The sequence below is a fragment of the Chiloscyllium plagiosum genome, chromosome 12 (genome assembly GCF_004010195.1).
Source record: "Chiloscyllium plagiosum isolate BGI_BamShark_2017 chromosome 12, ASM401019v2, whole genome shotgun sequence".
NCBI classification, from domain to species: Eukaryota; Metazoa; Chordata; class Chondrichthyes; order Orectolobiformes; family Hemiscylliidae; genus Chiloscyllium; species Chiloscyllium plagiosum.
This window is the reverse complement of record NC_057721.1, coordinates 35100069-35126672: the sequence shown is the minus strand read 5'-3', so window position 1 is coordinate 35126672 and position 26604 is coordinate 35100069. Positions and strand designations below refer to the sequence as shown.

At 41.3% G+C, this 26604-nt stretch overlaps 1 protein-coding gene across 4 annotated transcripts in view; it reads right to left on the bottom strand.

The window, feature by feature from the left end:
• Window positions 1–25742, bottom strand: part of arl13b (ADP-ribosylation factor-like 13b) — a 110042-nt gene extending 84300 nt beyond the window's left edge. For 2 of the 4 annotated variants that reach the window (XM_043700787.1, XM_043700788.1), the window contains exons 1-3: window positions 25638–25741; window positions 19255–19373; window positions 3345–3415 (exon numbers count right to left, since the gene is read on the bottom strand). In XM_043700787.1, the coding sequence (XP_043556722.1) occupies window positions 3345–3415; window positions 19255–19313 (130 nt within the window). In that variant the 5' untranslated portion in view covers window positions 19314–19373; window positions 25638–25741. Of the gene's footprint in view, window positions 1–3344; window positions 3416–16811; window positions 16861–19254; window positions 19374–25637 lie in introns of those variants that run through there. The other 2 variants (XM_043700789.1, XM_043700790.1) reach the window with 2 other exon arrangements.
• Window positions 25743–26604: the final 862 nt, after the last annotated feature.

The following is a 26604-nucleotide window of genomic DNA, read 5'->3' as shown; positions in this document are numbered from 1 at the left end:
CTTTTGACGAGAAGCTCCACCGCTCTCGTCATCCAAGGTTCCTTTATCTTACCACTTCTTGCCTGTCTCAGAGGGACATATTTATTCATCACTTGCAACAACTGTTCCTTAAACAGTCTCCACATGTCTACAATGCCTTTACCATGGAACAATTGCTCCCAGTCCATGCTTCCTAACTCATGTCTAATTGCATCATAGTTTCCTCTCCCCCAATTAAACATCCTCCCATTTTCCCTAATACTCTCCTTCTCCATAGCTATGTAGAATGTGAGGCAGTTGTGGTCACTATCACCAAAATGCTCTCCCACCACGAGATCTGATACCTGACCCAGCTCGTTTCCGAGCACCAAGTCTAGAATGGCCTCTCCCCTCGTCGGCCTGTCAACGTACTGAGTTAGGAAACCCTCCCGAAGACACCTTATAAAAACAGCTCCATTCAAGTCTTCTGCTCTCAGGAGGTTCCAATCAATATTGGGAAAGTTAAAGTCACCCATTACAATAACCCTACTATGTCCACACTTTTTCAAAATCTGCCGACCTCTGCTTTCTTCCATCTCCCTGCTGCTATTGGGAGGCCTGTAGTAAACCCCTAACGAGGTGACTGCTCCCTTGCTGATCATAATTTCCACCCATACTGACTCGGTAGGCAGATCTTCCTCGACAATGGAAGCTTCTGTAGCTGTGATACCCTCTCTGATTAGTAGTGCTACACCCCCTCCTCTTTTTCCCCACTCCCTATTCTTTTTAAATGCTCTAAACCCTGGAACATCCAGCAACCATTCCTGCCCCTGAGAAACCCATGTCTGTTATGGCCACAACATCATAGCACCAGGTACTGATCCATGCTCTAAGGCAGATGGAAACTGGAAAATATTCAGCTGATATTAAAACATTCCTCAACATTTTAGTTCTCAGGCATTGTGTTCACTCCAAAATAGAATCTTACAGGCAATAAAAAAAGAAACTGCCGAAATTACATACAAAGGTATCATGAATTAGGATCAATTTTCAACCCATTAACAAGCACAAATATGGAATATTGGTTTGCAAACAAAAATGCAAAATTTACTCCCCCGTCCCTCCAATCAATCTATCTGATATCATTTTCATCAAGGTCTACATGTGACTGGAATCCCAATGTTATTAAGGTGGTAAAAACAATGACCGCAGATGCTGGAAACCAGATTCTGGATCAGTGGTGCTGGAAGAGCACAGCAATTCAGGCAGCATCCGAGGACAGGCAAAATCGACGTTTCGGGAAAAAGCCCTTCATCCCAATGTTATTAACTGACACAAGCAATGCAGTAAAGTAACAACAGCTCCAAATTCCAATGCAGCTGATTCAATTTTTGCTGAATGCATTTAAAGTATAGCTGCAATGCATTCCTGCAAAAACAAATCACAAATGGACTGTTTTCCAGATTTAAAGAATTTATTTTGCCTCTTCTGAATCACACAAGCCAGCAGGAAATGACTATGGGTATTGCAGTCACAGTAGGATTACCAGGATTACAGCAAGGTTGAGTGCCATCAACAGTACACATATTGTGGTCAAGACTTCTGTAACAACCAAGAGCTTCATGTACCATAAGTGGTTTTATTCACTTAAAATCCAATATGGATTTGTAACAGGTAGGTCATCTGATGAACCCAACTGATTTTTTTTACTTTAATAGAAAGATAACTACGGAATTGACAGCTAATTATTGACCTGGTTTGGAAATTGGCTGAGCAAGAGATAAAACAGCACTAAAGAGCAGTTAAGTATAAATGGCAGGGTGCCCCATGTAGTGACCCACAATAAGCTAAGTTGGGGTCTCAACTATTCATTGTATTTATTAATAACTTAAATGAATTAGATAGTCATAGATGCCAAATTTGCTAATGATACCAAGATAAACAAAATAAGTAATTAGTTAAGAGGAAATTGAAACATTATAAACAGATTGATAAAATTAATGGGCAAAAAAACTATAGCAACAGGATTTCATGAAGGAGAACAGGAGGTCATCCACATTCGACCTAAAAAGGATAGAATAGAGTCACTTACAAATGAAAAGAAAGCTAGAGAAAGCGGAATTCCAGAGGTTGAGGGAACAGTTGAACCGTTTTCAGAATGAAAGTACCCAGGACAGTTCACAGCATCATGTGCTGAACCTAGCAACACTCCAAATATGCATTCAGCAATTACAAATCTTTGTAGATGTCGTACATTGCAACATTGAAATGCTGCAAAGTCAGTTTCACTCAGTTGGTGGCATAATAGGGAAACCTGCTATCCCATAAGATTTGTAAAATCATATGTCTTCTGCCTACATTTCTCTTTTCAGCGAGAACACAATAAGTCCCCTGTTCTAATACAAAGAGCATTTGTCAATTCTCCAACGCTGCAAGAGAGTTGTTAGATATATTGCCTTTTTCAGGAGGCCATATGGAGAGATTCAGGAGCCACAGTCACCTTTACAGTGGCAGGGACATCCACTCAATTCTGAAGCTGCAGATCTGGTTTCAGAAAGTGGCAGAAATTTTAAAAAAGCAGATTTTGCACACACAGCTCCTGGTTTATCTGGAAGTAAGAGAAATGCTCCAGAAGACCCCGGGATGATAAAGCATCCTGCTGACAGCGATTCTTCTCTTTCTTCCTCCTCTTCTCTCTTTGGTGTTGTCTTTGTTGAATTTGCTTCATCTTGCTCTTTTGCTGTAGCCATGGGGAATTGCAATTGTAGCATTCATAGTTGGGTGCAGTTGACAACAAAGAGCTTCCCTACATGCAGCACCATTCCCACCCAACTTTAACCAACTTCTTAAAATGCCATGCCCTTGCATAAACTCAAACAGAGCTATGACAGAATAATCAGTAATTAATACAAAAGGGGTGGATGATCACTTTGAGTAGTATTGATTGGGGCTTTATTTCAGTTACTAAAATTCATGTTCAACAGCGAGAGGTTAAGAAAGGGCATTAATTCGATTGGTAAGATTGCAAAATGGCAGCATTGGTGTCAAGTCAGTGATACAAGCTGACTGCTTCACAATATGTGCGCTTTACAATTGCCTCACTGTTATGTCTGCACTTCAGCATAAATATCATCTTGTCGCAAAAGAGTGGCCATTGTGCCAAAACTATGGGTACAATAGGTCAAAATTTTCAGGTATGTTTAAGAGCTTAGTTTTCTTAGTTGAGAGAAGTGCCACACTACAGCATTTGAATATCTAATATGAAAAGGAGTTTAAATTTAGTTTTAATGCTTTAAAACCTCCAAGATCTTCTGTGAAATTCAGTATGTTTCAGCATGTGCAGAGAGAGAAGTTAAAGTTTCAATGGATCCCCAAAAACTTCTTACCTCCTTGAATTCCTTTCACAGTTGCAGTTTTTCCAGCATTATCCAACCCTACCATCACTAGAGTTACTTTCCTGTGAAAAGAACATGTTGTATTTAGATAAGATTACTCCTACATACAATACTTTACAAAAAGCATGTTAGACCATGGATGTCAGGCATCATGTCAGAGCATGAATAAAACTGGAATAATATACAGTTTTAATCATAAAATTAAAAGTCACAATTTCCAGATTACGACCCAACTGTGCTGTGATATTAGTATGATCACTGTTAAAATACTGGGTTGAATATACTTTAAAGGAGCAAACTACAAGGAACTGACGTCACATAAATTAAGAGGACAAAACCCGAAAACAATTTATCAATAATGATTATAGTTTTATATAGTTTTACGGTGACAATAGCTACCTATTGTCACCGTAAAAGTAGATGTTGGACTAGTGCCTATGGAAACCATTATCAGCCAAAGAGTAACGCTCCAGCAATAAATCCTGGCAAAGCATTGAGGAGAAAGTGTGTGTGTGTGTGTATGTGTGTGAGTGTGTGTGAGAGAGAGAGAGAGAGAGAGAGAGAGAGAGAGAGAGAGAGTGAATAAGAAACAGCAAGCGAGTAAGAGAAAGTGAGAAAGAGAGGGAGGTGGTGATGGGAGAGAGCAGGAGAGAAAGTATTACAAAAGGAAGAGCAACTGGTTTTGAAGACTCACTGTATAAAAATTAGATGAATTCAAGGGTGCAATCATAGAGCATTTTTCAATTTAAAGCTAAAGTGAATGAGGAAAGCACCTTTGGGCCACAGTGAACACAAAGGTGGTCACAATCCAACTATCCAAGATAGTCCTGCTTCTCCATGTTTCATTCAGCTCACTCTAAATAGTTCCTAAACTTAAGGTAGGGTCTTGGGTAGTTATTGTGGCTCTGTTCGCCGAGCTGGGAATTTGTGTTGCAGACGTTTTGTCCCCTGTCTAGATGACATCCTCAGTGCTTGGGAGCCTCCTGTGAAGTGCTTCTGTGATGTTTCCTCCGCCATTTGTAGTGGTTTGAATCTGCCGCTTCCGGTTGTCAGTTCCAGCTGTCCGCTGCAGAGGTCGGTATATTGGGTCCAGGTCAATGTGCTTATTGATTAATCTGTGGATGAGTGCTATGCCTCTAGGAATTCCCTGGCTGTTCTCTGTTTGGCTTGTCCTAAAATAGTAGTGTTGTCCCAGTCGAATTCATGTTGCTTGTCATCTGCGTGTGTGGCTACTAAGGATAGCTGATCATGTCGTTTCGTGGCTAGTTGGTGTTCATGGATGTGGATCGTTAGCTGTCTTTCTGTTTGTCCTATGTAGTGTTTTGTACAGTCCTTGCATGGGATTACACTACATTGCTTTTGCTCATGCTGGGTATCGGGTCCTTCGTCCTGCTGAGTTGTTGTCTGAGAGTGGCTATTGGTTTGTGTGCTGTTATGAGTCCTAGTAGTCACAGTAGTCTGGCTGTCAGTTCGGAAATGCTCTTGATGTATGGTCGTGTGGCTAGTCCTTTGGGTTGTGGCATGTCCTTGTTCCGTTGTCTTTCCCTTAGGCATCTGTTGATGAAATTATGCGGGTATCCGTTTTTGGCGACTACATTGTATAGGTGTTCTTCTTCCTCTTTTTGCAGTTCTGGTGTACTGCAGTGTGTTGTGGCCCTTTTGAATAGTATCTTGATGCAACTTCTTTTGTGTATGTTGGGGTGGTTGCTTTCATAGTTCAGGACTTGGTCTGTGTGTGTGGCTTTCCTGTATACCTTTGTGGTGAATTCTCCGTTAGGTGTTCTCTGTACCATCACGTTTAGGAATGGTAGTTGGTTGTCCTTTTCTTCCTCTCTAGTGAATCGGATTCCTGTGAGTGTGACGTTGATGATCTGGTGGATGTTCTCTATTTCTGTGTTTTTAATTACAAAGGTGTCATCCACATATCTGACCCAGAGTTTGGGTTGAATTTGCGGTAAGATTGTTTGTTCTAATCTTTGCATTACCACTTCTGCTAGGAGTCCAGAGATGAGTGAGCCCATGGGTGTGCCGTTGATTTGTTCATATATTTGGTTGTTGAATGTGAAGTGTGTTGTGAGGCACAGGTCCAGTAGTTTGAGTATGCCGTCTTTGTTGATAGGTTCAACGTTCTGTTGTCTGTTCTGGATGTCCAGCAGGTTGGCTATTGTTTCTCTGGCTAGGGTTTTGTCGATAGAGGTGAACAGTGCAGTTACATCAAATGAGACCATGGTTTCTTCCTTGTCTATATGTGTATTTCTGATGATGTCCAAGAATTCCTGTGTTGACTGTATAGAGTGTGTCTGGATCCGCTGATCAGGTGTTTCAGTTTCTGCTGTAGTTCTTTAGTCAGTTTGTGTGATGGTGTCCCTGGTAGTGATACTATGGGTCTGAATGGGATGTCGGGTTTGTGCACTTTAGGTAGTCCATAGAATCTGGGGGTGTTGTTGCTTTCAGGTTTCATTCTCTGTAGGTCAAACCTGGTTATCTGTCCTTTTTTTGTAGGTTCCTCAGTGTGTTGTTTATCCTATTGGTGAACTGTGGTGGGGTCATACTCCCTCTTTTGGTAGGTGTTGGTATCTGCAAGTAGTTGTTGCGCTTTTTGGATGTAGTCTGCTTTGTCCAGGATGACCGTCATTCTGCCTTTGTCTGCTGGTAGTATGATTATGTTCTTATCGTTTCTTAGTGATTTTAGTGCTTCCTTTTCCTTGGCGTTGAGGTTATGTGTTTATCTTTTCCTTGTTCTTAGAGGTACGATACTTTGTCTCACTGTTGTTGTGTCTCTTCTGTCAGTCTGACAAACTTTGATCTTGGGTAGTGTTGTAGAACAGAGGGGCCCAGGGCTGCAGATACATAGTTCTTTGAAGTTTACATATAGACAGGGTGGTTTAAAAGACATTTTGACATCCTTGGTTTTAATGCTCAGTCCTTTGAGTATAGGAGTTGGGAAGTCATGTTGAGGTTGTACAGGACATAAGTGAGGCCTCTTCTGGAATATTGTGTCCAGTTCTAGTTTCCCATTTATAAGAAGGATATTATTAAGCTGGAGAGGGTTCAGAAGAGTTTTACCAGGATGTTGCTGGGTATGGAAGGTTTGAGTTATAAGGATAGGCTAGGACATATTGCACTGTAGCATAGGAGGTTCAGAGGCGACCTTATAGAAGTTTATAAATAGGTTGGGGTATAAGTAGAGTTAATGGTAGTTGTTTTTTCCTTAGCTTGGGATATCTCAAGACAAGAGAGCATATTTTTAAGGTGAGAGAAGGACCAGGTCTTCACCCAGACACAGGAAACAGCCATGGGGACCAGCTCTTCACCCAGACACACAGAACAGCCAAGGGGACCAGCTCTTCACCCAGACACACACTGAACAGTCATGGGGACCAGCTCTTCACCCAGACACACACAGAACATTCATGGGAACCCGCTCTACACCCAGACACATGGAACAGCCATGGGGACCAGCTCTTCACCCAGACACATGGAACAGCCACGGGGACCAGCTCTTCAACCAGACACACACAGAACAACCATGGGGACCAAATTTGCACCCCAATACGCTAACATTTTCATGCAAGTTTGAGCAAGAGTTTGTTGCTGCATAGGACCTCCAACCAATGCTATACACCAGATACATCAATGGCATTTTCTTCCTTTACACTCATGGTAAGGAATCACTGAAACAACCACAAAACAATATCAACAAGTTTCATCCCATCATCAGACTTACCATGTACTACTCTTCAGAATCAGTCTCATTCTTGGACACACACATCTTTGTCAAGGACGGACACCTCAGTACCTCACTCTACCACAAGCCCATGGATAACCTCCCAATGCTGCATTTCTCTAGCTTTCACCCTCAACATGGTAAAGAAGTCATCCCTTATGGGGACAAGCCCTGCACACACACAGGATCTGCTCAGACGAGGAGGAACATGACAGACACCTAAAGATGTTGAAAGACACCCTCATATAAACGGAATACAATGCTCAACTCATCAATTGCCAGTTCCAACATGCCACAGGGAAAAACTGCAATGACCTCCTCAAAAGACAGACACAGGACATGACCGATAGAAAACCCTTCATCATTCAAAACTTCCACGGAGCAAAGAATCTGTGCTATGTTCTTCGCAGCCTTCAACATGTCATTGATGACAATGAACATCTCACCAAGGTCATCCCTACACCTCCACTTTTCACCTTCAAACAACCGCCAAACCTTAAAATGACCATTGTTCGCAGCCCATTACCAGCTTTCAGGACAATATTGACTACAACACCACACAACCCTGCCATGGCAACCTCTGCAAGACATGCCAGAACATCATGAATGCTACCATCACACATGGGAACATCATCCACCACGTACACAGCAGATACTCACGTGAGTCAGCCATGTTGTCTATCACACACGCTGCAGGCAAGGGTGCCGTGAGGCAAGGTATATTGGCGAGATCATCTAGACGCTAAGATAATGGATGAATGGATGCAGAGCAACAATCGCTGTCAGGAATGTTCTCTCCCAGTCAGGGAGCACTTCAGCAGTCTTCAGGTAGACATCCTTCAAGGCAATTGTTGAGATATGCAACAATGCAGAATTGCCAAGGAGAAACTGATAGCCAAGTTCCATAGCGATGAAGGTGGCTTCAAATGTGCGCTTGGGTTCATGTCACGTTACATGTAACCCCACTGTACTATTCTGCAAAATCTTTCTTACCGTCCTGTTTTGACACAATCACCTTGATAACTTGTTATGATCTCTTCACCTTAATTAGTTTGTACAGTTTTAGATTACTTGTTACTTTGGTTAGACCCTCGGCGTGCGACTCTTATCCCTACTAAGTTATTCTAGTTATTTGGTTTGTCTCCAGCACCACATTATTTTTGATTGCTTGTAATTATCTCCCTGTCTCAATTAATCAGATTATAGGTCATTCTTTCACTTGTTATTTAGCTGTTGACACTTTACTCAAACCATCTGGCACGCTTGATTACCTGCAGAGACCTATTATTCTGCCTGTCAATGCTCCACGCACACACTATTTGTATGATCTCTCTGATTATAAATTCTGTTCCTGGTTGCTCTCTTCAGTTTACCTGATGAAGGGGCAGCACTCTGAAAGCTTGTGATTTCAAATAAACCTGTTGGACTATAATCTGGTGCCATGTGCGTTTTGACCTTCTCCTAACTAGTTTAGTGCTCCATATTAGTACTGGTACCAATGCCAAGTATCCCAATTCCGGGAGGTTTCTTTTGATCTTTAATACTAATATAAAAGGACAACTGCTAAATTTGAATATTTATATCATAAATATTCAAGACTACAGATCAATTAGGAAGAGCAGGAACTAAGCAAAGCTAGACAGGTGGTTCTGTTAACTAACAGTGGTATTAATACAATTGGATGATACAAGATAAGAAACAGAAATGGCTTGTATAGAGATGAGAAATAACAAAGCTAAGAGGTCACTTGTGGGTGTGATATACAGGCCCCTTAACCTTAAATATTGGTAAAGACATTTTGCCAAAGTCCCAAGGGCTGCTCTCTCATTGAAGAGAGACTACTGGTGGTCAGTTCACCCTGAGCATCACCACATATCAAGTGAGGGGCAAGGCTAGGAAGGCAGGACCTTCAACGTGACCTCAGATGTTACAGGAATTAAATCCACAATGTTGCTGTTACTCTGCATCACAAGCCAGCCATCCAACTAATTGAGCTAGTAACCATATGATTGGATGGACTATAAAGGAAGAAATAAGGGGAGCTGGTCAGAAGAGTATGGTAATAATCACAGGGACTTTTAGTCTGCATATAGACTGCAAATGTAGCTTCGATGAAGAGTTCATAGCATATTTTTTGGAACTGTTCATTTGATGAGTACTTTCTGGAGCCAATAAGACCTTGTATTGTGCAATGAGACAGGATAAATTAATGACCTGATAACGAAGGTGCTCCTAGGTAGCAGTGGTCTTAATATGAATAAACTTCACACTCAGTTTGAGGGGGAAGAGGAGTGGGTCCAGGACTTAAAATTAACTAAAAGCAATAATGAGAGCTTAACAGCAGAGCTGGATAAAATGAACTTGCAAATTAGGTTACGATATAAGGCAATACAGATACAGTGCTAAACTTATAAGAGCAAACTTTTTTTTAAATTACTAAGAATAGATACATTTCAACAAGGAAGAAAAATTCCAAGAGGAGGGCCTTTGGTTAACTAAGAATGTTAGTATCAAACTAAAGGAAAAAGCACATAGTTGTACATGGACGGAATGGTAGGTTAGAAGATTGGACAAAAAAATGAAAAAAATAACAGGTTGACTAAAATAGAATTGTATGCATTATTGCTTTGGGTGTTAAGTTTAAGAATAGGTAAGTTTGTTGAAGCAGTTGAATTGTAAGAAGCAGTAGTGAGGTCACACCTGGAATACGGTGTGCAGTTGTGCCCCCGATATTTAGGAAAGGATAGTTCAAAAGTATTACATCAGGCTGGTGACTGGGATAAATGGTTTGACTTACCAGGAATGGCAAAATAGGTTTGGCTTTTATTCATTAGAACTGAAAATACGAACTGTGATCTTATGAAACATACAAAATTCTCAGGGGTCTCGACAGATTAGATGCTGAGAAGATTTTTTCACAATTGGGAGTATCTCGAACTAGGGGGCATAGTTATATAGAAAAAGGGACATTCATTTAAAACTGAGGTACAAAGGAATTTCTTCTCCTAGAGACCTGTGAATGTATATAATTCTATACCCCCGTGTACTGGAGGTTAGATCACTGAAAATACTAAAACAGGAGATAGGTATATTTTTGAAATATCAAGCAGTTGAGGGCTATAATGAAGAGCTGGCACAGAAAAGGGTTTGCGGCCTGAACATATCAGCCACAATCTTACAGAATGATGGTGATGAAGGTTGTGAACCCCGAAAAGTGAAATGTTCTGTTTCACTGGCTTACCCTAGTGCTTAGAGGCAGTGGAAATTCAAGGGTTAAAGTTTCCCTATTGGAATGTCTCTCTATGTATTTGACTATATGCCTGTCCGTGGCAGGCAGAGACCAGAGATCACAGCAGGGTGCTGGCTGCCACTAAACCACCAAAGCCGTCTTGAGCCATACTCACTTTTTGAATAGGACTGGCAGCCCTGATCAGACATCCCATTAACTACCTCCTGTTTCCATGCATATAACCTTGTTAACTGGCAAGGAAGTATGTGAGGACTAACCACACTCCTGATCCTAAAACTTATTATCTACCCCTTTATCAATTAGCATGAGATTGACAACAGTATAGTCACAAGTTTCTGTGAACAGTTTAATATTGTCACAGGACAGCAGCGATCTCCAGCTATTGTGAGAGTGAAAAACACATTGTTAACAAGATTTGTATTCTGCCTTGTGATGTCAGAAACCTTTGTATCAATTATACTTGAATAAGATACAAAAAATGCTGTTTACTTGTAATGTCCAGAGGTTCACTGGGGAGTGCCTCCACATGAAGACTGCCAGACTCCTTTGGTGGCACTCTGGATCTCTTCCATGGTTTTCAGAAAGAAAGTGTCCGCGATCTGAAGCTGGTGTCATCCGAAATTTACTTTAACAGTGGGGCAGGCTTGAGAAGCTGAATGAGCCTATGCCTGTTTCTATTTCTTATGATCTTACAGTATTACAGGCATAACGTCACACAGCATAGAAAACAGGTCCTTCAGTCCATCTCATCTATGCTGACCAAGAAGCATCAAACTACGCTAATGCCATTTACCTGTACTTTGTCCATAGCCTACTATGAATTTTAAGTGCTTACCTGGAGGTTCGTGAAATATTGCAAGAGTACCTGACTCTATTACCCTCTCAGGCAGCATGTTCTATATTTCTACCAGCTTCCGGGTGATTTATTTTTCCTCAGATCCCCTCTACTTACTCCTCACTTTCAACTTGTGCCCCTCACTTTTCAATTTTAGACACGTCTGCCACGGGGAAAAGGCTGTCACGATCCACTCTGTGTATGCCTCTCATAATTTTGTATACCTCAATCAGGTACCCCCTTAGCCTGCTCTACTTATAGAGTCATTGAGTCGCACAGCACAGAAACAGGTCATTTGGCCCAACTACTTTATGCCAACTAGTTTTCCTAAACTGAACAAGTCCCATTTGCCTGTGCTTGGCCCACATCTCTCTAAACCTTTCCTACCCATGTACCCATCCAAATCTCTTTTAAATGTTCTAATTGGACCCACCTCTACCACTTCTTCTGACAGTTCATTCCATATATACCACCCTCTGAGTGAAAAGGTTGCCCTTCATGGGCAAATGGTAACGTTCTTGGCAGTGTAGATGAACAGGTAGATCTGAGTGTCTTGGTGCATAAATCCCTGAATGTTGCCACCCAGATCAATAGGGCTAAGAAGGCATATGGTGCGTTGGCGTTTATTGGTAGGGGGATTGAGTTTCATAGCCATGAGGTCATGCTTCAGCTGTACAAACACTTGTAAGGCCGAACCTGGAGTATTGCATGCAGTTCTGGTCATTGCATTATAGGAAGGTTGTTGAAGCTTTGGAAAGGGTTCTGCGGACCCTTTACTAGGATGTTGCTCGGTGTGGAAGGAAGGTCTTACAGGGAAAGGCTGAGAGAACTGAGACTGTTTCCATTGGAAAGAAAAGGTTGAGAGGTGACTTAATCATGACGTATAAGATAATCAGAGGATTAGAAAGGGTGGACAGTGAGAGCCTTTTTCCTTGGATGGTGAAGGAATATAGCTTTAAATTGAGGTGTGAGAGATTTAGGACAGATATTGGGGGTAGTTTCTTCACTCAGAGAGTAGTAGGGGCGTGGAACGCCTTGCCTGCAACAGTAGTAGACTCGCCGATGTTAAGGGCATTTAAATGGGCATTGGACGTACATATGGATAATAATGGAACGGTGTAGGTTAGATGGGCATCAGATTATTTCCGCAGGTTGGCGCAACATTGAGGGCTGTACCACACTGTAACATTCTATGTTTTATATGTTTAGGTCCCTTTTAAATCTTACCCCTCTTGCCTTAAACCTATGCCTTCGAGTTTTGGACTCCCCTACATTGAGGAAAAGACCTTGTCTCTTCAGCTTATCTATGTATCTCATGATCCTGTAAATCATTACAATGTCCTCCCTCTACCTCTTACTCCTTAGAATAAATGTCACAGCCAATCCAGCGTCACCTTATAACTCAAACCTTTCAGTCTTAGTAACATTATTGTAAATATTTTTTGCACCCTTTCCAGTTTACTAACAGGGTTCGTGATGTCTCTGATCGTGTTTTCGGGATCCTTGGGGGGGAAAGGGAGCAGCCCCAAGTCGTGGTCCACATAGGCACCAACGACATAGGTAGGAAGAGAGATGGGGATTTAAGGCAGAAATTCAGGGAGCTAGGGTGGAAGCTTACAGCTAGGATGAACAGAGTTGTTGTCTCTGGTTTGTTGCCCGTGCAACGTGCTAGTGAGGCAAGGAATAGGGAGAGAGAGGAGTTGAACACGTGGCTACAGGGATGGTGCAGGAGGGAAGGTTTTGGATTTGTGGATAATTGGGGCTCTTTCTAGGTTAGGTGGGACCTCTACAAGCAGGATGATCTTCATCTGAACCAGAAGGGTACCAATATCGTGGGGGGGGGAATTCACTAAAGCTATTGGGATGGGTTTAAACTAATCCAGCAGGGGGATGGGAACCAAAATTGTAGTTCGACTATAGAAAAGGTTGAGAGTAGGGATGTCTGAAATCAAATTTTAGGGATGCAATGTGGCACCAGCAAGCAAGAAGTTGGTTTGAAGAGTGTCTACCTCAACGCCAGGAGCATCCGGAATAAGGTGGGTGAACTTGCAACATGGGTTGGTACCTGGGACTTCGATGTTATGGCCATTTCGGAGACATGGATAGAGCAGGGACAGGAATGGTTGTTGCAGGTTCCAGGATTTAGATTATTCAGTAAGAACAGAGAAGATGGTAAAAGAGGGAGGTTGTGGCATTGTTGGTCAAGGACACTATTACAGTTGCAGAAAGGATGTCTGGGGACTCGTCAACTGAGGTAGTATGGGGCTGAGGTTAGAAACAGGAAAGGAGAGGTCAACCTATTGGGAGTTTTCTATAGGCCTCCGAATAGTTCCAGAGATGTAGAGGAAAAGATAGCAAAGATGATTCTCGATAGGAGTGAGAGAGACAGGTAGTTATCACGGGGGACTTCAACTTTCCAAATATTGACTGGGAACACGATAGTACGATACTATAGATGGGTCAGTTTTTGTCCAGTGTGTGCAGGAGGGCTTCCTGACACAGTATGTCGACAGGTCAACAAGAGGCGAAGCCACATTAGATTTCGTACTGGGTAATGAGACCGGCCTGGTGTTAGACTTGGAAGTAGGTGACCACTTTGGAGATAGCGATCACAATTCTGTTATGTTTACTTTAGTGATAGAAAGGGATAGGTGTATACCACTGGACAAGATTTACAGCTGGGGGAAAGGCTATTATGATGCGATTAGGCAAGATTTAGGAAGCACAGGATGGGGAAGGAAACTACAGGGGATGGGCATATTAGAAATGTGAAGCTTATTCAAGGAAAAGCTCCTAGATAAGTATGTACCTGTCAGGCAGGGAGGAAGCTGTACAGCGCAGGAGCTGTGGTTTACGAAGGAAGTGGAATCTCTGGTCAAGAGGAAGAAGAAGACTTATGTTAGGATGAGATGTGAAGGTTCAGTTAGGGCGCTTGAGGGTTACAAGGTAGCCAGGAAAGACCTAAAGAGAGAGCTCAGAAGAGCCAGGAGGAGACATGAGAAATTGTTGGCGGATAGGATCAGGGTAAACCTGATCTATAGATATATAGATATATAGGCTTTCTATAGATATTTAAGGAATAAAAGAATGACGAGAGTAAGATTAGAGCCAATCAAGGATAGTAGTGGGAAATTATATGTGGAGTCAGAGGAGATAGGGGAAGCACTTAATGAATATTTTTCGACAGTATTCACTCTAGAAAATGACAATGTTGTCGAGGAGAACACTGAGATAAAGGCTACTAGACTAGGTGGGATTGAGGTTCACAAGGAAGAGGTATTAGAAATCCTGCAGAGTGTGAAAATAGATAAGTCCCCTGGGCTGGATGGGATTTATCCTAGGATCCTCTGGGAAGCCAGGGAGGAGATTGCCGAGCCTTTTGTATTGATCTTTAAATCGTCATTGTCTACAGGAATAGTGTCAGAAGACTGGAGGATAGCAAATGTGGTTCCCCTGTTCAAGAAGGGGAATAGAGACAACCCTGGTAATTATAGACCAGTGAGCCTTACTTCAGTTGTTGGTAAAGTGTTGGAAAAGGTTATAAGAGATAGGATGGAAATCATCTAGAAAAGAATAATTTGATTAGGGATAGTCAGCACGGTTTTGTGAAGGGTAGGTCGTGCCTCACAAACCTTATTGAGTTCTTTGAGAAGGTGACCAAACAGGTAGATGAGAGTAAACTGGTTGATGTGGTATATGTGGATTTCAGTAACGCGTTCGATAAGGTTCCCCATAGTAGGCTATTGTACAAAATGCGGAAGAATGGGATTGTGGGAGATATAGCAGTTTGGATCAGTAATTGGCTTGCTGAAAGAAGATAGAGGATGGTGGTTGATGGGAAATGTTCATCCTGGAGTCCAGTTACCAGTAGTGTACCGCATTTTTATAAACAAACTGGATGAGGGCATAGAAGGGTGGGTTAGTAAGTTTGCAGACAACACTAAGGTCGGTGGAGTTGTGGACAGTGACGAAGGATGTTGTAGGTTACAGAGAACATAGATAAGCTGCAGAGCTGGGCAAATGGAGTTTAATGCAGACAAATGTGAGGTGATTCACTTTGGTCGGAGTAACCAGAATGCAAAGTACTGGGCTAATGGTAAGATTCTTGGTAGTGTAGATGAGCCGAGAGGTCTCGGTGTCCAGGTACACAGATCCTTGAAAGTTGCCACCCAGGATGACAGGGTCATTAAGAAGGCACACAGTGTTTCAGCTTTTATTAATATAGGGATCAAGTTCCGGAACCATGAGGTTATGCTACAGCTATACAAAACTCTGGTGCGGCCGCACCTGGAGTATTGTGTACAGTTCTGGTTACCGCATTATAAGAAGGAAGTGGAAGCTTTGGAAAGGGTGCAGAGGAGATTTACTAGGATGTTGTCTGGTATGGAGGGAAGGTCTTACAAGGTAAAGCTGAGGGACTTGAGGTTGTTTTTGTTAGAGAGAAGAAAGTTGAGAGGTGACTTAATAGAGACATATAAGATAATCCGAGGGTTAGATAGGGTGGACAGGGAGAGCCTTTTTCCAAGTATGGTGACGGTGAGCACAGGGGGTATAGCTTTAAACTGAGGGGTGATAGATATAGGACAGATGTCAGAGGTAGTTTATTTACTCAGAGAGTAGTAAGGGTATGGAATGCTTTGCCTGCAATGGTAGTAGATTCGCCAACTTTAAGTACATTTAAGCCGTCATTGGACAAGCATATGGATGTACATGGAATAGTGTAGGTTAGATGGGCTTCAGATTGGTATGACAGGTCAGCGCAACATCGAGGGCCAAAGGGCCTGTACTGCGCTGCAATGTTCTATGTTCTATCTTTCCCACAGCAGGATGATTAGAATTATACACAGTACTCCGAATGTGGCCTTACTAATGTCTTATACAGCCACTACATGATGTCCTGACTCCTATACTCAATGCACTGACCAATGAAGGCAAGCACGCCAAATGCTTCCACACTATCTTGTCCACTTATGACTCCACTTTCAAGGAACTACACATCTACACTCTTACCTGTCTTTGTTTGGCAATACTCCCCAGGGCCTGCTATTAACTGTATAATTCCTGTCCTCAGCTGCGATTGTAACATAAACATAAATTAACTGTTGTATTTCCTACTTATAACAATGTGCACACTTCAAACAAAAACTTCACTAGGTGTATAAAGTTCTTTAAACATCTAATGATCATGAAAATGCTGAATGAATGCATGTTTTTCTTTCTATTAAATTTCTCTAGTGTCATAATTCTCAAACATCTAGATTCCTCTAATTTCTGCTTCACCAACGTCCCTAATTTTAAATCTCTTGACCACTGGCAGCCATGTCTTCAGCTGCCTGAGCCCTAAGCTTTAAAAGTCCCACACTAAACCGAACACCCTTTACTTTGCTTTCCTTCTTCAAAATATTATCAAAATCTACATCTTTGACCAAACATTTGGTCATTTTATGAGTTGTTAATTATGCCAATAGCTATCCACCCTCTTTCAATAAATTAGATCACAGACTACAGAAAGTTGGTTTCTCACCAAAATCCAAACACATCACTGTTAAACACTAAAATGGAATAATTGGAATTAGGTTTGGTTCCTAATCAAAAGTTGATCATCTTTAACGCATGTTTCCACCTGCCCAACACATTCTCACTTACCGATGTGGGAGGTAGTCAAGATTCCTGTTCCTCCCAATCCACTTGTTTTCTAAAACATGATCCAATACATTAGTCTTTGCACCTTTTTAATAATATTTTTTATAGAACAGTAAAGTTAGATTGGTGCATAAGATTATATAATTTGCTTAGTCTTGCTGAATTTGCAGAAATGACTTAGCCCTAACACTAAGCTATGGACACAACAACATGAGCAAAAGTGATGACTTCAGTGGGAATGGGTTTGCTGATAATTATAAGGTTAGATCGGCTAGGGCATTGCTATTTTTATTAAGTTTCCATGCTTGATGAAAAGAGAACCAAACGGAGGAAATGGAAAGTTCTGAAGATCACAGGACAGGATATTTTAATGTCAGGAACAAGAGTCATGCATGATTTCTTTTTAAAATAACCATGTAAATGGAGAACTGAGTGCATAAACAAGGGCATATCATTCATGATGTAATTATGGTCCATGAAGTAATGTTGCTAAAATGGGATAAATACATTAGAGAGTGGTTGAATTGTTGAGACATTTTTGAACTATCTGAGGGTGTTTCCTCCCATGTGCTTACTTTGACTTCTCATTAAAATGTTGTGTGATTTACTTTACAGCTGTCTTGTATCAAGTGTCTTTAGACACTCTTACAACAAAAGTGGATCATGCAGGTCTATCTTCATACTTTGGAAAGCCAGAAGTGATAAAATTTTTTGGAATACTGCAAGGATCACTCACATGCAAACACACCAAAACTCATTTAATTTCAAAATAAAATTAAATGTAAATAACTTAAATGTATCAAGCTAACTCATATACTGAATTTTCTTTATACTTCTCTGAAGTACATATTGTGTTGCAGACATAGCACCTCGTGGACACCTGTGTCATCCACAGTGATCACATCTGATGTAAAAGTCTTTAGCTCAAGAAACATCAACTCAGTTAACAAGCTGGAAACCAAACTTTGGATACTGTAATATGTAATTGAGGAGGAAGTTACCTGGATACTTTGTTCCAGCAGGCAGATGGATCTCTCATGCTAGGTTAGTGGTTTTCAAACTGTGAGTCGCAGAACCACTGAAAGGGTCTCAAAGATGTGTTTGTAGTCTCAAACTGCCTTTCTCCAGGCAAATATAGTAGCTATGGAGAAGAGACTGTCCAGTCTGGAGTTTGACGCTGGACAACAACAGATTTACTGGATCACTGGCACCAACCAGTAAAGGGAACAGTGAGCCCAAAAGGTTATTTAACATGAACAATCAGCAAATGCCAATTGGGCAAATGTTTGCGTACTGGTGTGTTTGATCAGTAGTAAACAAGCACTGACCAAATGTGGAAGCAACCAGGACAGTATATAGCTAGGGGAGCTTGTAGTAATATTGAAAGACATTGGGTTCACTTGTCGTAAGATTTAGGGGTGAAATTTTCTGCTCAGTCAATATTGGATGTTGAAGAAGCAATCTAACAATTTAAAGATGGAGGCGGGGTTTCAAGAGAGAACGTGGTAAGGTACTGCATGTGTACACTAAGTGTTAGGAAAGGTGGGGATGATGATGCAATACAAAACTTTTACTCAGAGATGGGCCTATGTAATCTGGTCGGCATAGATAAAGAAACACAAACCAAAACCTACTAAAATTCCAGTTGCAGTTTTCACACCTTGATGTAGTTAAAGGATAGCTGCTTGTGGAGTGAGAAACAGAGAAACAAAGACAGAAAGAGACAACACAGCTAATACTTTGAATAACAATAAAAACTGTTTTCCACATAAGCAACTAAATTGGTGCGAGTTGGCTCTCTATTCAAAAAGATAGAATAGATAGGAAGTTTGGAGGTTTTTGGAATCACTACAATCAGTTGGTTTGGGATGTTGCAACCTGGCATGACAGGGACAAGCAAGCCGCCTGCTAAACTGGGAGCAAACTTGGAACTCAATCTTGTAATTTTATATTACTGCCAGCAAAAGAGGTACTCAATTACATTAATTAGTTAATCTAAAAATAGTTTTAATTTGATGTAATGGTTGCCTCAAGTACTGTTTGATCATGTTGATTTTAGTTTATTAGTTACAGTAATAGTCTAAAAACAAAGTTTTTGTTCTGTTCACTTCTGTTGCTTGCTGGGAAATTCATCTTTTGTAAAACAACATTTATGTCCATAAAGATCATAAAATTGTCATATAAAAATTTTATTTAGTAAAAATTTTAAATAATTTTTGGAAGTACTTTGTCAACATTGCAGACAAATTATCGGAAATTTCTATGTTAATAGTCTCAGTTAAAGCAGCAGTACTTAATTCATTAAAAAAATGCCAAAAGTATTATGCAGGAAAATTGAAACAAATAAAATCCTTTACAAAAAGAATAGTAAATCAGGAAGCTTCTGTGAACAGAGAAATAGAGCTAACATTTATGGTCAACTTAATTAGAAATGCTTAAGTCATACCTTACAGGTTCTTGCCAACGTTTTAGCCAGCTGCAGCAATTAGCCATGAGACTAAACATCCCTTTTCAGAATTCTGTAAGCAATTTCAGCAAATGCACGAACAACGGAGACGTAAACATCTGAAACAAAATCAAGAAAACCAAGAAGAATAAACATGCAAAGTTAATGGGAAATGATTTAAGTCATTTAGACTATTTACATAACAAGTCAGGAAATCTAAAACCTCCTTCCTTAGTAAGTAGAGTCATAAAGCACAGAAGAGGCCTTTCAATGCATCAAGACTATACCAATTAATCTCCACTAATTCCATTTTCTAGCACTTGGTCCATTGCCATGAATGTTCTGACATTTCAAAGGTTCATCCATGTACTTATAGAGTTGTAGAGTATGGAAACAGACCCTTCAGTCCAACTCATCCATGCCAATCAAATTTCCCAAACTAAACTAATCCTAATTGCCTATGCTTATCCATATCCTGCTAAACCTTTCCTATTCATGTACCTGTCCAAATATCTTTTAATGTTGCAACTATACATTCATTTACCACTTCCTCTGGCAATTCATTCCACATATGAACCAACCTCTGTGTGAAAAGGTTGCCCCTCAGGTCCCTTTTAAATTTTTATCCTCTCACCTCAAAATTATGCCCTCTGCTTTTGAACTCCTCTAGACGAGGGAAAAGATCTTTCCTAATCACCTTACCTATATCCCTCTTGATTTAATAAATCTCTATAAAGTCACCCCTTAGCCCCCTATGCTTAAATGAAAAAAGTCACAGCCTCTCCTTATAACTCAAACCTTCCAGTCTAGTAACATTCTGCTAAATCTTCTCTGCACCCTTTCCAATTTAATAATATCCTTTCTAAAGCAGGGTGACCAGAATTGTACACAATACTACAAAAGTGGCTTCACCAGTAGTCTGTACAACTGCAACATAACATTCCAACTCCTATACTCAATGGTCTGAGCAACGAAGGCAAGCATGCCAAATGCCTTCTTTACCACTCTGTCTACCTGTGACGTAACTTTCAAGGAACTATGTACCTGAATGCCAACACTCCTCAAGTCCTGCCCTTGTTTGTCTTACCAAAATGTAACACCTCATATTTATCTAAATTAAACTTCATCTGCCACTCCTCCTTAGACTCACTGGTCTACAGTTCCCAAGCTTCTCTAGTGTCATAATTCCCTTGTGAACATTTTGGCCTATTAGTGTATGCATGTGGAGGGCAATTTTGTTTCGGTGGTGTTCGGGAGCAGGGAAGAGATTATCAGTTAACACCAGGGGTCTTCTACCCAATGTTTATTATATTACATTTAGCCATCTGCTTTCTTGTAATCCTTCAACTGGACCTTGTTTAGCATAGCTAGTTTAAGTCACTCTTTCTGTTATATTTATAAATTATATCTAATCTCAAGACTGAACTTCTTCCTTTTTTTCTCAGTGGCTTTTCACTTCTTTCATACACTGTTTTACAATGTGTTTTATTCTACTCAATGCTAAGCTCTGGGTATATTGTGTTTTTCATGTTCTCAGGCTGTCGCAAAACTTGGCAACCAATAGTTTATTTTCAAAGTGTCATCATTATTACTGTGTAGCGAAATGCAGCTAAGTTGCAAAAAGTGGGATTTTATGCACAACAAAATTAACGTTCCTAGGTATATTTGAAATAAAAATAAATGATGCCAAGATAGCAAGACCTCCCTAGGCTTCTTCGTTTTGTTTCGTGAAATATTTCACACTCATTTGAACAAGGAAATAGAGCGTTGATTTGCTACCCTCCAAAACAATAAATTTTACATTGAATTATTCTACAAATGTTTTTTATTCATTCACAGGATGTGAACATTTCTTGCTAAACCAGCATTTATTATCCATCCCAATTGCTAAGTGAGCTATTAAGAATCAACCCACATTGTTAGTCACATGCAGGCTAGACCAGGTGAGGATGACAGTTTCCTTTCTTAAAGGACATTAGTGAACCAAATAGGTTCTCTTGACAATCAGCAATGATGATCATGCAACTCTTATTTCCAAGTCTCCAGAATATTGCCTGTACCACTGAACTAATAGTCCAGGGATAATATCATCAGGCTGTCATCTCCTCTATTAGGTTAGGTAAAGCTATGTAGCTTTCCAACCCCAAAGAACGAATATACAGTTTTCATCATATTTTCTGACTCATTGATTCTCTAGAATTATAAAGAGGTATGGTTCAAAGTACATTTGAAAATGTGAACAAGGGAGGGAAATACAGGACTGAAACAGATTTTGAAAGGACTTAATGTTTTCCAATATATAATGGAATGGAATTCCAAATTGAGCAATATATTTGAGAAATAGTATAATAGATATTGAATCAAAAAGTATCAACCTTTTTCATGACTGAACAGGAGATTCACCGGGATGTTGTCTGGGATGGAGAGTTTTAGTTATGATGAGAGAATGAGTAGACTGGAGACTAACAGGGACATGATAGAGATGTATAAAATTGTGAGGGGCACAGATAGGTAAGATGGGAAGTATCCTTTGCCTTTGGTGGAGGGATCAATGACCAGAGGCATAGATTTAAGATAAGAGATTGTTTGGGGTGTAAAGAAAATATTTTTCACCCATAGGGTGGTGGGAATCTGGAATTCACTGCATGTAGGGTGGGAGAGGCAGAAACGCTCACAACATTTAAGAGGAATCTAGATGTCCACGTGTGATGCCATGGCGTCCAAGGCTATGGGTCAAGTGCTGTAAAATGACCGAAGAAGAATTAGTTGGCTCCTTTGATCAGTGAAAATTTGATTGGTGAAGGGCCTTCTCCCGGGCTGTACACATCTATGCTATTATGCCTATGACTCTACTTTACTCAGTCATTAGTTAACATCTTGTAAAAGTTTGGAGGAATTAAGGAAGTGATGCCTTTTCCCACCTCTATAGTAAAGGACCAAGCAAGTCCTGACTGCACACATGACAAATGGCATTTATATAGCTCTTTTAACATGGTAAAACATCTCAAGGTGTTTCAGAGGAGTATTAGTAAAATCTGACATGAACCATACTAAAAACAATCGTGATTTATCTATTACCTTTCATGACCGCAGGAAAGCCAAAGGATTTTACAGTCAATGAATAACCAGCTAAGAGAACAAATGACTCTCCAAATTAGCCTTCATCTGCACAAAAAAACAATGTTAGCACACCTAACGTAAAAGAATATTAGGGCCAGATGACCAAAAGCTTTGTTAAAGATTTAAAGGACAGCTTTACAAGTAGAAGCTTCAACAAGATCATCGCTCATTCTTCAAACGTAGAGAGAATACATATCAGACCTATCATCCCAGGAACAACTCTGAAATAGAGGTGTGCAACAAAATTTATCAACAACATATTTCTTGAGATAAGGGTACCAAATCTGCACATAGGCACGGTCATAGAGTCATAGAATTGTACAGCACAGAAACAGACCCTTCAGTCCAATTTGTCCAGACCAACCAGGTATCCAAAATAAATCTAGTCTCATTTGGATCATATGCCTCTAAACACTTCCTATTCACATACTGATCCAGATGTCTTTTAAATATTGTATTTGTCCCAGCTTCCAACACTTCCTCTGCTCATTCCATACACGCACCATCCTCGGCGAGAAAAAGTTGCCCCTTCGGTCTGAACCCTTCCAATATTCACAACATCCTTCCTATGGCAGGGAGACCAGGACTGCACACAGTATTCCAACAGTGGCCTAACCAATGTCGTATACAGTCACACCATGACCTCCCAACTCCTATACTCAATCCACTGGCCAAATAAGGCAAGCATACCAAACACCTACCTGCAACTGCATTTTCAAAGAACTATGAACCTGCACTCCAAGGTCTTTTTGTTCACCAACAGTAGCCAGGACCTTACCATTAAGTGTATAAGTCCTGCCCTGATTTGCCTTTCCAAAATGCAGCACCTCACCTAAATTAAACTTCACCTGCCACTCCTCGGGCCATTGGCCCATCTGATGAAGATCTCGTTGTATTCGGAGGTAGTCATCTTCGCTGTCCACTACGCCTCCAATTTTGGTCACCTGCAAATTTACTAACCATACCTATAACTGACATCCAAATCGGTCTGATCAAACTCTTATATAATTGAAGTAAAACTTCATTACTCCTACTTGTAAACCTTCTTGCAAGAAAGGCTAACGTTATTAGCTTTCCTATAGCTTGCTGCACCTACATATTAGTTTTCATTGACCTATCCACAAGGATACCTAGTCCCCTTTGTTCATCTAGATTTTCTAACTTTTTCAGAACTGCTCCGCATATCTGAATTGTATAAACGGGCAAAAGTAAGGACTGCAGATGCTGGACATTAGAGTCAAGAGTGTGGTATTGGAAAAGGACAGCAGGTCAAGCAGTATCCAAGGAGCAGGAAAATCGAAGTTTTGGGAAGGGCTTTTGCTCGAAATGTCAATTTTCCTGCTCCTCAAATGCTGCCTGACCTGCTGTGCTTTTCCAGCACCACTCTCTCAACCCTGAATTGTATAAATGACAACTCAATGTGGGACAATGTGCAAGCATGCATGCTTAAAAATGTCAAGTGAAATATCTACTGGGCAACTTTATTATAACTTAGGAGTGGAGAATTTAATAAACACTAAATTCATATAAAATTCAGCAGCTTTGTTGTTTTGTTGTTGTATTAATTTGAAACTACCTCTATTGAGCTTAAGACCAGATGTGGGGTAGGGATCATTTTATTGCATGTTCAGCTCTGTTCAGACAGATGTGATGGTTCTGAGAAGAAACTTCAGCTTCAGATTTTTACATTTCCAAACTTTTATTTCTTGGCAGCTCTGTTCTTTTACTAATTATTTCTTTTCTGCTTGTTTCTTCACTTTTTTTACTACTTGCCCTGGGTTTTCTCCTTTGCAATTGAGCCTTTCTCCACCTTCCTTCTGATATTGACCCTCATCCGGCACCAGAGTGTGCCTGTATCAACCCTACTGTCAGCCAAGACTATCTTTATTGAGACCAGGGACATTCCCTTGCACTTGCTGCAACCTGCCACAACCCTGTTGCTGTTTCACAAAGCTGCAAATGATAAGAGACATCAGAACAATTTGCATGCTTAGCAGGCACGAGCCACCCTGCAGTCATATCATACATATCAAAACAAAAAAAAGTCAGAACTGATTTCACAGTGACCAGGAGAGATTGAACAGGTTAGGGTAACTTCTAAAGATAAAGATTTGCAATTGTAGAAAGAATCCAAAACTAGAGATTATATATTTAATAATTTGGGAGTACAGATCAAAAAGCAATGGCATAATAATCAGTCTATTTTACTATGGCTGAGATTGATTTGGGTAGAACATCAAGACCACCTCCTCTTCTCTTCACTATATTCTTGTATATATACCCAAGAAAAAGACATTTTGTCAATGTTTTTCAACTTGCATTCAACAGGACAATTTGCCAAAAATATCAGCTTAAAGGGAAACAGCATTTACACAGTTTAAGAAGAGTGTTGATTGGATGACAAGCAGAGTCGAATTCGTTGAGGTTTTCAACAAAACATGTCCTTTTGCAGCAATACTATAAAATCAATAAAATCAAGAGGGAAATAATAAGAAATTGATTTACTTAGGAGTAAATGGTTCAACTGGCTTGGATGCTTTCAAATAAATACACTGAAAGGCTGAGATTTCTGATAGATAAAATGAGAGGAGACGGGAATATGAATAGTAGCACAGGCTAGTTGAGCAGCTTATTGTGTTGGTGTACGGCTTGTTGTATATTTCACAGAGGACTGCCAATGTCAATTTCAGGCAAACCTTTGTTTAGAAAATGCAGTGCCAATACGCTGTCACAAATCATTGGGCTGGTTGTACCAAGCAAGCAAGTCAGGACGTGCTGAAGAGACAATTTCAAAAAATGATAATGCATTGCTTTTTAAAAAAATACTTTTGCCCGCGAGCAACGTGAAACGAACTCAACCAAGCCCAGCGGTGGGACTGATGTACCGTACGGCTTTCCTTCATCCCCACCACATGGGCCCACCTTCCAAGTGTGAAGGAAAGGACATTACTGCCTCAAGATGAGACATATTTAAAGGGCCTGCACTTCTTGCCACTTCCCGACATCAGAGGGTGAAAATCCAGGATTCTTCTTTCCCCGATCCAGGGAAGCAGGCGCTGCAGGTTTGAACGTGCCCAAGGCCAGCCTCCCCCATAATCACTGCGGGGCTGGATGGACAAGGGGAAAAAAAACAACACAAAGAAAAGGTCGCCTGGGCCTCCTGGAGCAGCGGCTGCCCAGCGAGCCCCACGATCCGACAGCGTGGCGGCTGCGGCCCAGCTCCGTGTGGATTTACCCCCCGCCCCCGGAGAAGCATCACTTACCGCCCGGCCGTGGCCGTAGCTCCCCACTCACAGTGTTATATCCGGGTATTCCCCCACTCCACCACCTCCCGGTTACCCTGCTGTCCGTTGCTAAGCAGGTTGCCAAGTTCCACACCGTCGCCCTGGTGACGGTGGAACCACCCCCGCGCGGTGACGTCACGGCCCCGCCGCGCGCCTGCCGGTGCTCGCTGCGGCAGTTTGCCCTGATTCCCCAACCCGAGCGCGCGCGGTGCTGGCAAGTGCATCGCTTCCTGCATCCACAGACAAACACGGCAGTGTGGTCGCATACAATCCGACCAAAGTACTGTACATCTAACAACATTGCACCATTGTTCAGACGGGCACAAGGTGCAGAATCCCAAATCATACACAACACCGGGAAAACCCGGCAGACTCGGTCAGGATTGGCAATCACACGCGGATATCCACTCTCGAAAGGAAACAGCTCGCGCATTTCTGACAAGAGATTCCCATCAGGGCTCCTTCTGAAATGTGGAAGTATTTCCATTCCTGGCAATGTAGAACAGGCAGGGGGAGAGCAAACCATGCCCCCTTTCTCACAGCAGGGAACCAGTGTCAGGAACTCTGACAGCTGCTGTGAAAAGGTTAGTACATGAGCTAAGTGCTGGAAGGGTAGTGCGCCCGGCATGAGAAGGCAGGGTTCTAGGTAAGCAGGCCAGGTAACTGATGCAGACAATAGACAATAGGTGCAGGAGTAGGCCATTCAGCCCTTCGAGCCTGAACCGCCATTCAACATGATCATGGCTGATCATTCCTAATCAGTATCCTGGTCCTGCCTTATCTCCATAACCCTTGATTCCACTATCTTTGAGAGCTCTATCCAACTCTTTCTTAAATGAATCCAGAGACTGGGCCTCCACTGCCCTCTGGGGCAGAGCATTCCACACAGCCACCACTCTCTGGGTGAACAAGTTTCTCCTCATCTCTGTCCTAAATGATCTACCCC